Genomic DNA, 17,020 nt, shown 5'->3' with positions numbered 1-17,020 from the left:
TTCTCCAGATGTGTAAGGACGGTGTGTAGAGCTGTGGCTATTGTGTCATCTGTCGATCAGTTGTGTCGGTATTGAGAACGTGAGCTGTAGAGTCCTAAAGAGTGAGTCAGTAGGTTGTGGAATCAATTCAGCATGGAGAGAGTGAAGTTTTAAGAGCCTGATGAATTTCAAAATCCTCTGGTTCGAGAGCCTGATGGCTGAAGGGTAAAAACTTTTCTCCATCATGGTGGTGTGGGACTTAAGGATCCTGTACCTCCTTCCTGATTGTGCAAGAGAGAAGAGAGAATGTCCTGGGATGTGGGGTTCCTTGAAAGTGGAAGCTGCTTTCCTGCTGCAGCGCTGCACGTAAATGTGCTCGATGATGGGCAGGGCTTTACCTGCAATGGACTGGGCTGTAACCATTATATTTTTGTAGTTTTGTTTCTGTTCAAAGGTATTGGTGTCCCCATACTAAGCCATGATGCAACTGGTCATTATACTCTCCACCACACATCTATAGAAGTTTGGCAAGTTTGAATCTGAGCAAACTTCTAAAAAAGTAGAGGCTCTGCCATGCCATTCCCTGCCCTGCCAAACATCTACGTCAGGATGCTGTTCATTGACTATAGCTCAGCATTTAATACCATCATTCCCGCAATCCTGATTGAGATGTTGCAGAACCTGGGCCTCTGTACCTCCCTCTGTAATTGGATCCTCGACTTCCTAAATGGAAGACCACAGTCTGTGTGGATTGGTGATAACGTATCCTCTTTGCTGATATCAATACTGGTGCACCTCAGGGGTGTGTGCTTAGCCCACTGCCCTACTCTCTGTACACACATGACTGTGTGGCTAGGCATAGATCAAATACCATCTACAAAATTTCTGACAGTACAACCATTGTTGTTAGAATCTCAGGTGATGACAAGAGGGTGTACAGGAGTGAGGTATGTCAACTAGTGGAACGGTGCCACAGCAACAACCTGGCACTCAACGTTAGTAAGACAAAAGAGCTGATTGTGGACTTCAGGAAGGGTAAGTCGAAGGAACACATACCAGTCTTCATAGAGGGATCAGAAGTGGAGAGAGTGAGCAGCTTCATGTTCCTGGGTGTCAAGATCTCTGAGGATCTAACCTGGTCCCAACATATTGATGTAGTCATAAAGAAGGCAAGACAGTGGCTATACTTTATTAGAAGTTTGAAGCGATTTGGCATGTCAACAAATGCGCTCAAAAACTTCTATAGTTGTACTGTGGAGAGCATTCTGACAGGCTGCATCACTGTCTGGTATGGAGGGGCTACTGCACAGGACCGAAAGAAGCTGCAGGAGGTTGTAAATCTAGTCAGCTCCATCTTGGATACTAGCCTACAAAGTACCCAGGACATCTTTATGGAGCGGTGTCTCAGAAAGGCAGCATCGATTATTAAAGACCTCCAGCACCCAGGGCATGCCCTTTTCTCACTGTTACCATCAAGTAGGAGATACAGAAGCCTGAAGGCACACACTCAGTGATTCAGGAACAGCTTCTTCCCCTCTGCCATCCAATTCCTAAATGGACTGAAGTTTTGGACACTACCTCACTCTTTTAATATACAGTATTTCTGTTTTTGCACATTTTTAAATAATCTATTCAATATACGTAATTGATTTTTGGATCATTGGGACCTCTTTTGGCGCAGGCGTGACCTGTACAAAAAGGACGGGTTACACTTGAATCCTAGGGGGACCAATATCCTGGCAGGGAGATTAGCGAGGGCTACTGAGGTGACTTTAAACTAGAATGGTTGGGGGGTGGGAATCAAATTAAAGAGGCTAGGCGTGAGGAGGTTAGTTCACAACAGGGGGATGGGAACCAGTGCAGAGAGACAGAGAGGTGTAAAGTGAGGGTAGAAGCAAAAAGTACCAAGGAGAAAAGTGAAAGTGGCAGGCCGACAAATCCAGGGCAAGCATTAAAAAGGGCCACTTTTCAACATAATTGTATAAGGGCTAAGAGAGTTGTAAAAGAGCGCCTGAAGGCTTTGTGTGTCAATGCAAGGAACATTCGTAATAAGGTGGATGAATTGAAAGTGCAGATTGTTATTAATGATTATGATATAGTTGGGATCACAGAGACATGGCTCCAGGGTGACCAAGGATGGGAGCTCAACGTTCAGGGATATTCAATATTCAGGAGGGATAGACATGAAGGAAGGGGAGGTGGGGTGGCGTTGCTGGTTAAAGATGAGATTAATGCAATAGAAAGGAAGGACATAAGCCGGGAAGATGTGGAATCGATATGGGTAGAGCTGCGTAACACTAAGGGGCAGAAGACGCTGGTGGGAGTTGTGTACAGGCCACCTAACAGTAGTAGTGAGGTCGGAGATGGTATTAAACAGGAAATTAGAAATGTGTGCAATAAAGGAACAGCAGTTATAATGGGTGACTTCAATCTACATGTAGATTGGGTGAACCAAATTGGTAAAGGTGCTGAGGAAGAGGATTTCTTGGAATGTATGCGGGATGGTTTTTTGAACCAACATGTCGAGGAACCAACTAGAGAGCAGGCTATTCTGGACTGGGTTTTGAGCAATGAGGAAGGGTTAATTAGCAATCTTGTCGTGAGAGGCCCCTTGGGTAAGAGTGACCATAATATGGTGGAATTCTTCATTAAGATGGAGAGTGACATAGTTAATTCAGAAACAAAGGTTCTGAACTTAAAGAAGGGTAACTTTGAAGGTATGAGATGTGAATTAGCTAAGATAGACTGGCAAATGACACTTAAAGGATTGACGGTGGATATGCAATGGCAAGCACTTAAAGATTGCATGAATGAACTACAACAATTGTTCATCCCAGTTTGGCAAAAGAATAAATCAAGGAAGGTAGCGCACCCGCGGCTGACAAGAGAAATTAGGGATAGTATCAATTCCAAAGAAGAAGCATACAAATTAGCCAGAGAAAGTGGCTCACCTGAGGACTGGGAGAAATTCAGAGTTCAGCAGAGGAGGACAAAGGGCTTAATTAGGAAGGGGAAAAAAGATTATGAGAGAAAACTGGCAGGGAACATAAAAACGGACTGTAAAAGCTTTTATAGATATGTAAAAAGGAAAAGACTGGTAAAGACAAATGTAGGTCCCCTACAGACAGAAACAGGTGAATTGATTATGGGGAGCAAGGACATGGCAGACCAATTGAATAATTACTTTGGTTCTGTCTTCACTAAGGAGGACATAAATAATCTTCCAGAAATAGTAGGGGACAGAGGGTCCAGTGAGATGGAGGAACTGAGCGAAATACATGTTAGTAGGGAAGTGGTGTTAGGTAAATTGAAGGGATTGAAGGCAGATAAATCCCCAAGGCCAGATGGTCTGCATCCTAGAGTGTTTAAGGAAGTAGCCCAAGAAATAGTGGATGCAATAGTGATAATTTTTCAAAACCCGTTAGATTCTGGACTAGTTCCTGAGGATTGGAGGGTGGCTAATGTAACCCCACTTTTTAAAAAAGGAGGGAGAGAGAAACCGGAGAATTATAGACCGGTTAGCCTAATGTTGGTGGTGGGGAAACTGCTGGAGTCAGTTATCAAAGATGTGATAACAGCACATTTGGAAAGCGGTGAAATCATCGGACAAAGTCAGCATGGATTTGTGAAAGGAAAATCATGTCTGACGAATCTCATAGAATTTTTTGAGGATGTAACTAGTAGAGTGGATAGGGGAGAACCAGTGGATGTGGTATATTTGGATTTTCAAAAGGCTTTTGACAAGGTCCCACACAGGAGATTAGTGTGCAAACTTAAAGCACACGGTATTGGGGGTAAGGTATTGATGTGGATGGAGAATTGGTTAGCAGACAGGAAGCAAAGAGTGGGAATAAACGGGACCTTTTCAGAATGGCAGGTGGTGACTAGTGGGGTACCGCAAGGCTCAGTGCTGGGACCCCAGTTGTTTACAATATATATTAATGACTTGGATGAGGGAATTAAATGCAGCATCTCCAAGTTTGCGGATGACACGAAGCTGGGTGGCAGTGTTAGCTGTGAGGAGGATGCTAAGAGGATGCAGGGTGACTTGGATAGGTTGGGTGAGTGGGCAAATTCATGGCAGATGCAATTTAATGTGGATAAATGTGAAGTTATCCACTTTGGTGGCAAAAATAGGAAAACAGATAATTATCTGAATGGTGGCCGATTAGGAAAAGGGGAGGTGCAACGAGACCTGGATGTCATTATACACCAGTCATTGAAAGTGGGCATGCAGGTACAGCAGGCGGTGAAAAAGGCGAATGGTATGCTGGCATTTATAGCGAGAGGATTCGAGTACAGGAGCAGGGAGGTACTACTGCAGTTGTACAAGGCCTTGGTGAGACCACACCTGGCGTATTGTGTGCAGTTTTGGTCCCCTAATCTGAGGAAAGACATCCTTGCCATAGAGGGAGTACAAAGAAGGTTCACCAGATTGATTCCTGGGATGGCAGGACTTTCATATGAAGAAAGACTGGATGAACTGGGCTTGTACTCGTTGGAATTTAGAAGATTGAGGGGGGATCTGATTGAAACGTATAAAATCCTAAAGGGATTGGACAGGCTAGATGCAGGAAGATTGTTCCCGATGTTGGGGAAGTCCAGAACAAGGGGCCACAGTTTGAGGATAAAGGGGAAGCCTTTTAGGACCGAGATTAGGAAAAACTTCTTCACACAGAGAGTGGTGAATCTGTGGAATTCTCTGCCACAGGAAACAGTTGAGGCCAGTTCATTGGCTATATTTAAGAGGGAGTTAGATATGGCCCTTGTGGCTACGGGGATCAGGGGGTACGGAGGGAAGGCTAGGGCGAGGTTCTGAGTTGGATGATCAGCCATGATCATAATAAATGGCGGTGCAGGCTCGAAGGGCCGAATGGCCTACTCCTGCACCTATTTTCTATGTTTCTATGTTTCTATTTACTTGTTTATTTATTATTACATTTTTTTCTCTCTGCTAAATTATGTATTGCATTGAACTGCTGCTGCTAATTTAGCAAATTTCATGTCACATGAGGATGATAATAAATCTGATTCTGCTTTCTTTGTAACATTTACCTGTTGGACCCTGGATCTCTGAAGTGATAATGCCAAGGAATTTTAAGTTGCTGATCTCAGTTTTGTTATTCTTTTTGTCATTTCATAGACCGAACTGTTGTTTCTTACAGAACTTTGTTTCAGCTATTAATTAACATCAATTGATGAATGTGAAGATGTATTTGCCACAAAGTTTTACAATCTCATTTTTGTTCTGGTATGTTATTTAATAGTTAGATTTGTTCCAAAGGCTATTAACCTATAAATTTAGTTATAAAGGTAAAGAATTTGTGCGTTCCACTAATAGCAAAGAGCTGACCATAACATTCTAGTGGAACGTTTGATGTGGATTTAAAGGCAAATCAAGCTGAGTTGAGTTTATTGTCATGTATACAAGTACAATGAGGTGTTTGCAGTGGTACCACAGGCATTTTGGCTCAGAGTGTACAGAAAACATACGTTTCCAAGTGGAAAAAACTACGCAACAAGGCATTAGTGTAAAAAAAAATCCATAACCAGAATTCAAAAGAGTACAATCAAACTATCCATGGTAGTGCTAGAGATGGTCCCTAATGTACCATTGCAGAGGTAGAATTAGGGTTGTGCAAGTGGATCCCAGAACTTAATGGTTATAGAAAGGTGGCTGTTCCTAAATTGGTGATGTGAGACTAGAGGCTTTTGTACTTCCTACCTGATGGTAGCAGTGAGAAGAGGGCATGGCCTGGATGGTGAGGATTCTTGATCGCAACACCTCCTATATTGTAATTGGATTTGATTTATTATTGTCACAGTGAAAAGTTTGTTTTGCACACTGTTCATAAAGATTATTTATTACACAGTGCATTGAGGTAGAAGAAGATAAAATAACAGAATGCAGAATAAAGTGTTACAGTTACGGAAAAAATGTAGCGCAGGCAGACAACAAGCTGAACAACAGTAGTAAGGTGGATACTGAGGTCTTGTCGTACTAAAGAACCATTCCACAACTCTTTGCAGTTTCATGTGGTCACAGGCAGAGCAGTTGCCACACCAGGCCATGATGTATATCCATCTTGTATTCTGTACTTGCTGCCAATGATGGGGAGGGCTATACCCATGACGGACCATGCTGTGTCCTCTACTCTCTGCAGTCTCTTGCGTTCCTGTGCATTGGAGTGGCTGATCCAGGCCATGATGCAACCAGTCAGGATACTTTTCCCTTTTCCAATGTTAATTACATTCTTGCCATCAGCAGCAGGGGAGGTATGGCTGTGAAACTATTGAGTTACTGCACCTGTACCATAACTTTATAAACCTCTGTCAGGTCTCCCCTTAGCCTCCAATGGTCCAGAGAAATAATCCAAATCCAATAATCCTGAATTCTGTACCATTGATCCTGAAACATATATTTGATTTGCATCAAGCTAGGTAACAAAATAACAAAGTAAGATAAAATATTTATGTTACATTTATGTATATTTAAGGCAGAAGTTTATAGATTATTGATTGTTCAGGGCTTGGAGGGATACTGGGAGAATCCAGAAGATTGCGGCAAAGAGGAAAATTGGATTAGCCATGATGAAGTGGCAATGCCAACTCGATGGGCCAAATTCTGCTCCTATATCTTATGGTCTAAAATATAGTCTTATGGTTTAACGATGAGGAAAGGGCATGCCCTGGATGCTGGAGATCCTTAATAATGGATGCTGACTTTCTGAGACACTGCTCAGAATGATGGTGTTAAACGCTGAGCTATAGCTGATGAACAGCATTTTAACATTGGTGTTTGTATTGTCCAGGTGGTCTAAGGCTATGTGAAGAGACACTGAGATTGCATAATCCGTTGACCTATTGTGGGGATAGGCAAATTGCAATGGGTCCGGGTCCTTGCTAAGGCCACCTCCAACCATGTTCAGAATTGTCTCTTTACCCTTGAAATAGCCCTCCGCAAATCATAGCTGGTTTTCTGGTACAGGCCTAGGTCGCCAGACTTGAAAGCCATAGATCTAGCCTTCAGCAGACGACATACCTCCTGGTTCATCCATGCTTTTGGTTTGCGAATGTGCAGTAAGTCAATATAGGTACACACTCATCACACAGATTTTAATGATGTCGGTAACAACTGCAGCATACTCATCGAGGTTCGAAGATAAATTCCTGAATACAGTCCAGTCCACCGATTCAAAGCAGTCCTGTAGATGCTCGTGTGCTTTCCTGGTCCATACCTTCTTGGTCCTCACTAAATAAGAGAAGGCTGCAACTTCATAATATGTGAAAGAGTGGGAAATCTTTGTCAGTACTTTCTGAATTTCTGCATTTGGTTACATTTTGGTATACACAGAAGTCACAGTCAAACTTGAATTATTTTTTCTGGTGTACTGGATGCCGAGGGGAGACTGACAGAGGTCGATAAAATTATGAGAGGCATAGTCAGAGACTCCCCCCCCCCCCCCAGGTAGAAATGCTATAGCTTCAAGGTGAGAAGGAGAACAATTTAAAAGAGATGTGCAGGGTATGATTTTTTTTCACACAGAATGATAGGTGCTTGGGATATGCTGCTAGTGGCATTGATGGAAGTTGGGGGAAGTTAGGGAAAGAGAACAAATTCAAAGGAGTATAAAAGCTATGAAGTAAGGGCAGTTAGAGAGAGGAGAGACAATGCAAAAGTCTGGAAAAGGAAAACTACTGAAAATGCCCAGCAGTTTAGTCTTTGCTGGTGCAGACAGAAAAACTGAAGCAATGTCACAGATGGGTCACCTGCAAAATAAATAGTCAATTCTAAGACAAACCGAGAAAACAAGTTAACTGAAGTTGAATTCAGTACTTAATAAGAAGATTGTAGCATGCCCAAACAGATGATAAAATCGGAATAACAGACAGAACTCGAAAGGCACAGAATTGTAGAATAAAAGTGACAGCTAACTGGAAGCTGAGGAATACCCTTGCCAATTGAAAGCAGGTATGTACTTTGCAAAGTGGTTTCCCAGTTTATAGGAAGTGAAATAAATTTTGGGTGAGCCCAGGAGATTAACATGGAATATTATGAGCTTATTTTTAAAAATGAGAAAACCTTGGAACTTCTGTTTTCTAGACACATGCACTTAATGTCTCAGAGCCAGAAAGTGTGTTATGGCAATTATGAAGCTCAGTACTTCATTAAAATCTTAGTCACAACTTATTCAACAAGAAGTAACATTTCCTCACCTTTTTTATAGTAAGAATTGACATTCTGATTAATTCATGGATTTCTTCAATTACTCAAGAGAAGGTTGCAAGGTGCTGTAGTGAGTCAGCATTTTGATTTTGTACTCAACTTCACTTGTGCCTACATCAGAATTTCTGTCAGATTTTGTTTATTGTTAATCTCACAGTTATTCTCATTACACATTCTGGACTGTTGGTTCCTGCACTGATCAGAAATGTTGTGACAAATCTGTATAGTGAAACATAACACAATTTCACCAGTGTTGCCCTCCATTTTGATTTTCTACCTTGTCTGTCTGCATTATGGATTGATTCTTTAATTGATTTTCTCTTTCTTTCCATTCTGAATTGATGCCTAAATCTTTCCTGCAATTTACACCAGCCACCTAGACCGACCAACAGATTCAGGTTTGATTTAGAAAAGAAAAGTAGATTCATAAGGAAATTAACAATCAAATTAATTTTTCTCAAAAATTGATGTGACCATTTAAAAAATTGCTTTCACAAGTTATTATGACACGTGTGTGTAATTTTAGTAAAGACAGTGTCCTATTTTGTGGTGGCTATTTTCATTTTTAACCTGTATTGTGTGGAATATTGTTATAGATGGTTCTTGTTGCTATGTGGGGTAAGGGAAGTGGGGAAAACATTATTCTGCCTCGTCAGTTTCAGTTAGTTCAGAGGTCAATAATGATTCATCAGAGTTCCCATTAACCACAGAATACTGGACCCTGGTGTCTTCGGGGCAAATCTGAACGAAGCAGTGCAATCTATGGTACATTTTTTCAAAATTCCGGATGTATTTCATGTAGAAAACTATTTCAAACAAATTACTTTTTCATTTTTTGTCAGGCCTGCACATGCAGGCTCCTCCCAGTCTCTACCCAGCTGACAGGAGTCAACTGCCTTTTATTTCCAACTCATCACCTGCAGCCTGTTTAAACCCAGCTCTCATCTACAATCCTTATTCACTCGTACAAACTAGCCAGCCTCAGCCAGTTGCTCCTTGGCTTCAGTTACCTTTTTGTGTTAAGTATCTGTTCTCTTTTGTTTTGTGGCCCCACAAGGCTTGTTATTTTGCAGCTTATTATTAAGGTTATCACTCACCACTAAATCGTCTCTGCTGCTCTGCATTTGAGTCAAGCTTCCTCTACACTTCCTGACATTTTTTCTTATCATCTTTCAATTCGAAAAGTGTCTCTAATCAACCCAAATTTGACCATAAAATATTGCATTTTTGATGTAAGTATTTTATATGAGCAATCCCAATCAAAGGCCATGATTTTACATTCCTGACCTCTAATACCATATCTGTTCATCCTGGTCAGCTGCCTATGTGAAAATGATCTGACCATTTCCCAATCCAGTTGATGCCATTACCAGAACTCCAGTAGAGTGGTTGTTTTAAACAGTTCAAGCAGCTGCTTATTTTGCGATTATCTGACCATTAAGTAGTCGTGTTAGTCCAAAGATGTGAGATTAATACATTAATTGCTTACTGAGAAGCAATTTACCCATTCAATAAACTATTATGAGCTGTAAGCGTTTGTGAAAGATTATTTCAATTTAAATGGGGAGATTATTGGAAAAGTGACAACTTGTCTCACTATTTGTTCTACATAGGGGTCACCTTCAATCACCCAATCAGTCTAAATGAGCCTTTATACAGTTGGAGGGCTTTAATTTAATTAGTATTTACAGGCCAATAACTTATTGTCCTGACACATGACCTTGTCATCATTGTTGGAATAACTTGTTTTGTAAATGCATCTCTGTGATACTTGATTATATCAGGACGTCTGTTGGGTGTTCTACCATTATGGATTGACAGCACATTGCATTTATGTTTACTTAAGTAAATTATCTAATTAATTAACTTGTCAATAATCTTGTCATCCTGGTAAAATATCTTCCTAAAAAATTGTTGACCTTGCAAAAGTTAAGCTGTTGATGCCTTCAGTTTTATAAAAAGCAATAGATTTTATTAGAAAAACTTAACATAAATGATTTTAGAGGGAAAAACAATGTATTAACTTTTGAATTGCTCTTACATAAAAAGGATTATTTTAACTGCTTCAATTTTAAAAGGGTTACTTTAAAATTATTGAAATTTTAATTTGCTTAGCAATCCAACTGACCTTATTTGGTTGAATACTTTTATTTGAAAGTTGTTGGAGAGGAAGACTGATCAGTGCCTGGGTCTAAACATATATAAAACATATATTGCATAGTTTTATGCAATTGACAATAGATTTAACCCAGAGTAGAGCAAAACTACTATGCCACTTAGGCTGCGGGAAAAATTTGACCTTTTATATCAGGACGCTTCCTATCATTTGAATTGTTGCTCCAGTGTTAAACTTGACACATAGGCAACCATAATGCTCGGTTTTAGCTTTCCAGTTTGATTGTCAAACCTACTTGTGTGCATACTCATTGAACTATTAGCTACTAACTATCTCCAAAGGGATCCACCACTAAATATATTTTTACCTCTCCACTCCGCATTTGGCAAGGATTGCTCCATTTACGATTCTCTTGTCTATTCATGCCTCCCCACTAATCTCTCTCCCGGCACTTATCACCACAAATGGCCTAAGTGCTACACTTGCCCGTACACCACCTCCCTCACCTCCATTCAGAGCCCTTAACCATCTTTCCAGGTGAGGCAATGCCTCATCTGTGAATCTGCTGGGTTTGTCTATTGTGTCCAGGGCTCCTGATGTGCCCTTCTCTACATTGGTGAGACCTGGCGGCAACTGGGGGTCCGCTTCGTTGAGCACCTCCATCCCATCCGCCACAAGTGGGTTTTCCAGTGGCCAAACATTTCACTTCCCATTCCCATTTCGGCATGTCAATCCATGGTCTCATCTTGTGCCAAGACAAGGCTACCCTCAGGGTGGAGGAACAACACCTTATATTCCGTCTGGGTACCCTCCAACCTGATGCCTTGAACATCGATTTCTCCTTCCTGTAAATGAGTTCACCCCCACTTCCTCTATTCCCCACTTTGATTTCTTACCTCTTCTCACCTGCCTATTACTTCCCTGTGGATCCCCTCCTCTTTCCCTTCATCCTATGGTCCACTCTCCTCTCCTATCAGATTCTTTCTTCTCCAGCCCTTGACCTTTCCCACTCACCTAGCTTCACCTAGCCTCTTTCCCCTATCCCCCACCATTTTATTCTGGCATCTTCCCCCTTCTCTCTCAGTTATGACGAGGCACGAAATGTCGACTGTTAATTCTTTTCCATAGATGTTGCCTGACCTGCTGAGTTCCTCCAGCATCTTGTGTGTGTTGATTTGGATTTCCAGCATCTGCAGAATTTCTCATGCCTGTGAGCTACTAACGAATGGTGTTCTTCAGGAAACCATTCTGTTTAAATGACAATCCCAACTTGGACTTTATTTTTTTGCTGGGCTGCAGCAATGCGATCTGTAGCCTCATTACTTTCATTTAAGGCCGTTCACACTCAAGATTGAAACTGCATCGCACCTTCAACTGCATTTGAAAAACTCAGAATATACAGCTCACACTTGGCTTTCTCCTTTTAGGTTTGCAAGGTCACATGCTCTTATCCACAATTCTCTGCAAAGTATTGCAAAGACCACGGATAAACAAGAATACCCTTAATGAGAACTTTGATTTTCTACAACCTGAAATTCAGATTCACATACTGGCTTGGATAGCTCATAGGATCAAGGTCATAGTTGATCTTAATTTCCTAAAATGAAGATCATTCCAAGCTATGCCACATCTCATAATTTCGTGCATGTATGAACTTCTGTCTGTACATGCGTATTTGAGTTCATGTGTACATTCAGTGGCCATTTTATTAGGTATACCTGCACACCTGTTCTTAATGCAAATAGCTAATCAGCCAATCATGTGGCAGCAACTCAATTCATAAAAGCATACAGACATGGTGAAGAGGTTCATTTGTTGTTCAGACCAAAGATCAGAATGGGGACGAAATGTAATCTAAGTGACTTTGACCATGGAATGATTGTTGGTGCCAGGCGGGTGGTTTGAGTAGCTTAGAAACTGATGATCTCCTGGGATTTTCACACACAACAGTCTCTAGAGTTAACAGAGCATGATATGAAAAACAAAAACATCGAGTGAGCGGCAGTTCTATGGGTGAAAATGCCTTGTTAATGAGAAAGGTATGAGGAAAATGGTCAGATTGGTTCAAGGTGACAGTAACTCAACTAACCACGTGTTACAACAGTGGCGTGTAGAACAGCATCTGCATCTCAATGCACAGCACAGCGAACTTTGAAATGTATGGACTACAGCAGCAGAAAACCACAAACATACACTCAGGCTAGGTACAGGAGGTACCTAATAAACATGGACATAATGAACATTGCGAGTGTGTGTATTGGGGGGGGGGGGTATTAGTGAAAGTTTGCAAAGAAAAAGTTGAATGAAGGAATGAGGATTATTGTGAGTGTGAGAGGGTGCACAGTAGCAAAGAGTAAGTGGAGTTAAATCCCAAATGAGGACTTACTTGAAATATTGTATGTCATTCTTGTTGCTACACTGCAGGAAAGGTACGATTACGCTGGAGTTATAAGAAGAAATTGGATAGGCTGTTCCTGTTTACCTTGGAGCAAGAGCCTTGGGGAAGCATGACGAAGGTTGATTAAATTATGAGAGGCATAGACATGTTAGATTACCGATATGTTTCCATGATAGGGGTGTCTAAAATTGGAGGGTGTGGGTTAGCGTTGAGACGGAAGTTTAAAGAGATCTGAGAGGTAAATCTTCCACACAGAGTAGCTGGTATGTGAAACGAGCTGCCAGAGCGGGTCATGGAGGCTGGAACAACGACAGTATTTAAGAGGCATCTGGACAGATACTTGAACAAACAGTGCAAGAGGGATATGGAACGAATGCAGGAAAATCGCATCGACTCGCTAAGCTCCTGTAGCATTTTGTGTGTGTTGCTCGGAATAATATACAGTATATAGTTACGATGGTTGGCATAGATCTGATAGGCAGAAGGCCCTGCTTCTATGCTGCACAACTCTGTGATTTTGCACATCTAAAGAGCAGCACTGGTCTTCGGGCCGAGCACTACTCCTGGAAACTCCTGGCAGGAATACTTGACTGTAGTCCTGACCATACCTCCTGAATGTTAGCAGTCAGTCAACTTTTCAGGATCGCTCTCTGAGAAGCACAGAGCTACTGCCTCTCTTCTAAAACCAGTGCACCAATCATCTTGAAGAAGCAGTACTTTTCAGTTATTGCAGCAGTTGGGCTTGTATTGTGCATGTGGTCTTTGCAGAATTAGCTCCGATGTCTAAGTACAAGTAACTATACAATATTGAAAGACATTGATAGCTTTGTGTGGAGCATGATGGATATTACTTTGTGTGGAAGATCACGATTCCTACCTGAATATTTGCAAACAGCAACCGCTGAAACATTCTGTAGGCCAAGCAGCATCTGTGGGAGGAGAAACAGTTAATGTCTGGGTCTTTCCACAGATGTTACCTGACTTACTAACTTTACATTTTTGCCTTAGATTTCTAGCACTTGCAGGGTTTTTGATTTTCATTAGTAAACAGTATTTGAATGCTTGGCTACACAGTTTTAGCCTGTCTCAAAATTAGGAAAGGAATTCATAGGACCAAGTCTTTCCAAATGAAGAGAATAAAATTGAAGACAGAATATTCATTTAAACACATGAATTAGAAGCAGGAGAAAGATACTCAACTCCCTGAGCCTGCTCTGCAATTAACTAAGATCAAGATGAGAAATCAACTATAGCCTCACTTGTCAGGTTTCAGTCATTTCCAAATAGCCAACTAACAATTATATTTAGATCATATCATTAATACACTCTTTTTGCTACAACCTATGCATGTCCTGTGGAAAAGCAGAAAAATACTTGAATAGTCTAAATACAAATTAACTAATTAAAGTATTTATGAAAGAAACAGTATTTATATTATCAAAGTGTGTCAACAGTTCAACATTGGAAATTATTTTTACGGAAAAAGATTATAGTACAAATCCCTTACTCACTCTTCCTTCAGTTAGTCCTGACGAAGGGTCTCGGCCTGAAACGTTGACTGCACCTCTTCCTAGAGATGCTGCCTGGCTTGCTGTGTTCACCAGCAACTTTGATGTGTGTTGCTTGAATTTCCAGCATCTGCAGAATTCCTGTTGTTTATAGTACAGTTTTCCCTGTGTTTATGAACTATTTTCATAATAGGAATATAGTTGTTGCTCAGTTGGAAACCTATTTTCATTTGTATTGTCCCTCACCGCCCTCTGGTGGTAAATATTTTAACTTTGAGTCTAATTTTCTAACTATGGAAGGATTTATTAAAAGCCAGAAATAGCTTTCATACTTGAGGATTGATCAATACAAATACTAGAGAGGTAAAACAGTGTTGTATGTTTCCTTAGCTTTTCTCGTGTTTAAGACACTTGGATATCTAAGGACATAGTGTCCAGATTGAGGTGTTCTTTGGAAAGTTCTTCCAGCAGATGATGATTGCCTCTCTATTCTTGATAAGTTAACTTTATTGCTATTGCATTATAGATAGACTTGACAGTGTTGTAAAATCTGTGCCTGTCATGCCATTACTCTTTCCACTCATTGTCTATTCACCGTCTTACTGACCTTGGATTTCTTGGATAAAGCTGGTTTTCTCCCTTGAGGTGTGGTCAAGCTTCTAACTGAAGACTGATAGTACAGGCCATTTTGTTTGAATGTCTATCACCTGCCTGTCAAGTAAGGAACTCTACTACCAAGCTCTGACAAGGGAAGATATTATGAATTGAGGAAAGCATTCAGTGATGTTTCAAAGTCTCCTTGAGAAAGTGTAACATCCCTACTGATTCTTGGGAATCTTTGGCCACGCAAATTCAAAATACAGGAGCACGAGGACAGGCATTGAGAACATCTGGTCCATTCACTGAAAGTACACTGGAGCCTAACGTAAATGATGGAAGGTGCACAGTACCTCCCAAGCTACTCACCCATCCACTCCATTATGTACCTCCTGGACTATCTGTAGCAAGTCTGCGGATTCCATATTGACTTCAAAATCCATAGGACCAGTGTGGAAGGAAGTCATATTTGGTCCCAGAGAGCTTCACAAAAAGATCTAAGAACAATTAATGTAGTAAAAGACACTTCACAGTAACATGAACAATCACACCAAATGTATTCCTGATCAAATGGGAAAACAAATTGGGACATGTGACCCAAAACTTCATTTCAAATCTGTGTTTTTGTTGCAACAATGGAAGGAGGGGGTGGAATAGAGACCTAGGGTGTACAAGAAGTGAGATTGGAAGGACACAGAATTCTTGCTGCCCTGGTGGAACTTACAGTCATAGAGCTTGGCCAGTGCTATGAAATCACCTGAGCTCAATGGTGAGGATTTTATATTTGAAGTATGAGCGGACTATAAACCAATGTAGTTTGCTGGTTTCTACCAATTGTACCCTTTTACAATTTTCTAATCCTTGGCACCTTCTCTGCCAGCCGTACCTTGGCTGAAGAGTCCCAAAGCTCTGAAATTCCATTGCTATCATTTGCCTTATTACCACTCTCTTCCTTTGTAGCTCCTTAAAACCAATCCCTTTTGGCCTAACTTTTGACCTTAGGTCTTATTATCTATCACCTTTTAAAAGGAATTGATTCAGGTTCTGAGGGAGTTTCCAAAAAAACTCAAAATTTTATGACATCTGCTGGTGATATTAAACCTGATTCTGAGAGGGATGGTGTGTGTGTGTGTGTGTGTGTGTGTGTGTGTGTGTGTGTGTGTGAGAGAGAGAGAGAGAGAGAGAGAGAGAGAGAGATAACACACACGAGGAAATGAAATGAAAATTTAAATGTAAAAATTCCTATTTAGTTCAAATGAAACCAAGTTATGCCTATACAGTAATGTGACTTTAATGTGATATGAGCATAGTAAGTAGTATACTTCTGACCCTAGCAGCTTCTGTCATTGGGGTCACACAGAAGATGCTGGAATGTTAGTTGGTTCTGGAGGACTTTCTCCCCACTATCTATAATGACCAAAATGTCACAAAGGGTCTGAATTTTCCCCTAAATTTCTGTAATTTGTAAAATCTACCCTTTAAAGAGTGGTTAATTAGAAAAATGAAAATGGCTACATCCTAAAAGTTGCTGGTGAACGCAGCAGGCCAGGCAGCATCTCTAGGAAGATCTTCCTGGCCTGCTGCGTTCACCAGCAACTTTTATGTGTGTTGCTTGAATTTCCAGCATCTGCAGAATTTCTGTTGTTTAATGGTTACATCCTGCTCTCGGGTATTTGGGTGATAGTACATCCATACAGACCTCCCTGTGACCATTTTTCTCCAACTCATTGCCCTCTGGTTTCTTAATGGTCTGGGGAATAACATTGAGCCTCATATTTCAGAATTACTTTGAGAAATGACAAAAAAATTTAAAAATCCAAAAAAAACAACTAAATGCAAAAATTATAAATAAAAAATTGTAATCATTTTAGAAGCAATCATAAAATAGGATTCAAAGCATTCAGAAGAAAAAAAATGAGAACCATGTAGGACATTGTATTGAAACCATTAATTGGGTATTAGATTGCATCCCAACACATTTCCTGCATGAAATTTAGGATTCTTACTTTCATTAATTTTATCTAATCTTTTCAGCATTGAAAGATTGTTTATTGTTATTAAGAACCTTCAGTAATTCTGTCACCCTATGAATGTGAAAAATAATGACAGCATGATAGCATAGGGTCAGATTCTCTTATACCTGGGATTTTATGTTACGTCTTTCAGTTTATCTATGTTTTCCTTTCATAAAATAA

General features: G+C 40.6%; 1 protein-coding gene across 1 annotated transcript in view; it reads right to left on the bottom strand.

The window, feature by feature from the left end:
- The window catches only part of LOC140195679 (protein FAM184B-like), a 228,838-nt gene extending 213,623 nt beyond the window's left edge, over positions 1-15,215 (bottom strand). Inside the window, exons 1-2 of the mRNA XM_072254395.1 lie at positions 15,195-15,215; positions 13,598-13,649 (exon numbers count right to left, since the gene is read on the bottom strand). Coding sequence (XP_072110496.1) covers positions 13,598-13,630 — 33 coding nt within the window. The 5' untranslated portion in view covers positions 13,631-13,649; positions 15,195-15,215. The remainder of the gene's footprint in view (positions 1-13,597; positions 13,650-15,194) is intronic.
- Between the last annotated feature and the right edge of the window lie 1,805 nt (positions 15,216-17,020).

The sequence above is a fragment of the Mobula birostris genome, chromosome 3 (genome assembly GCF_030028105.1).
Source record: "Mobula birostris isolate sMobBir1 chromosome 3, sMobBir1.hap1, whole genome shotgun sequence".
NCBI lineage: Eukaryota > Metazoa > Chordata > Chondrichthyes > Myliobatiformes > Myliobatidae > Mobula > Mobula birostris.
The sequence above is the reverse complement of the archived record's forward strand: the minus strand, read 5'-3'. Positions and strand labels throughout refer to the sequence as shown.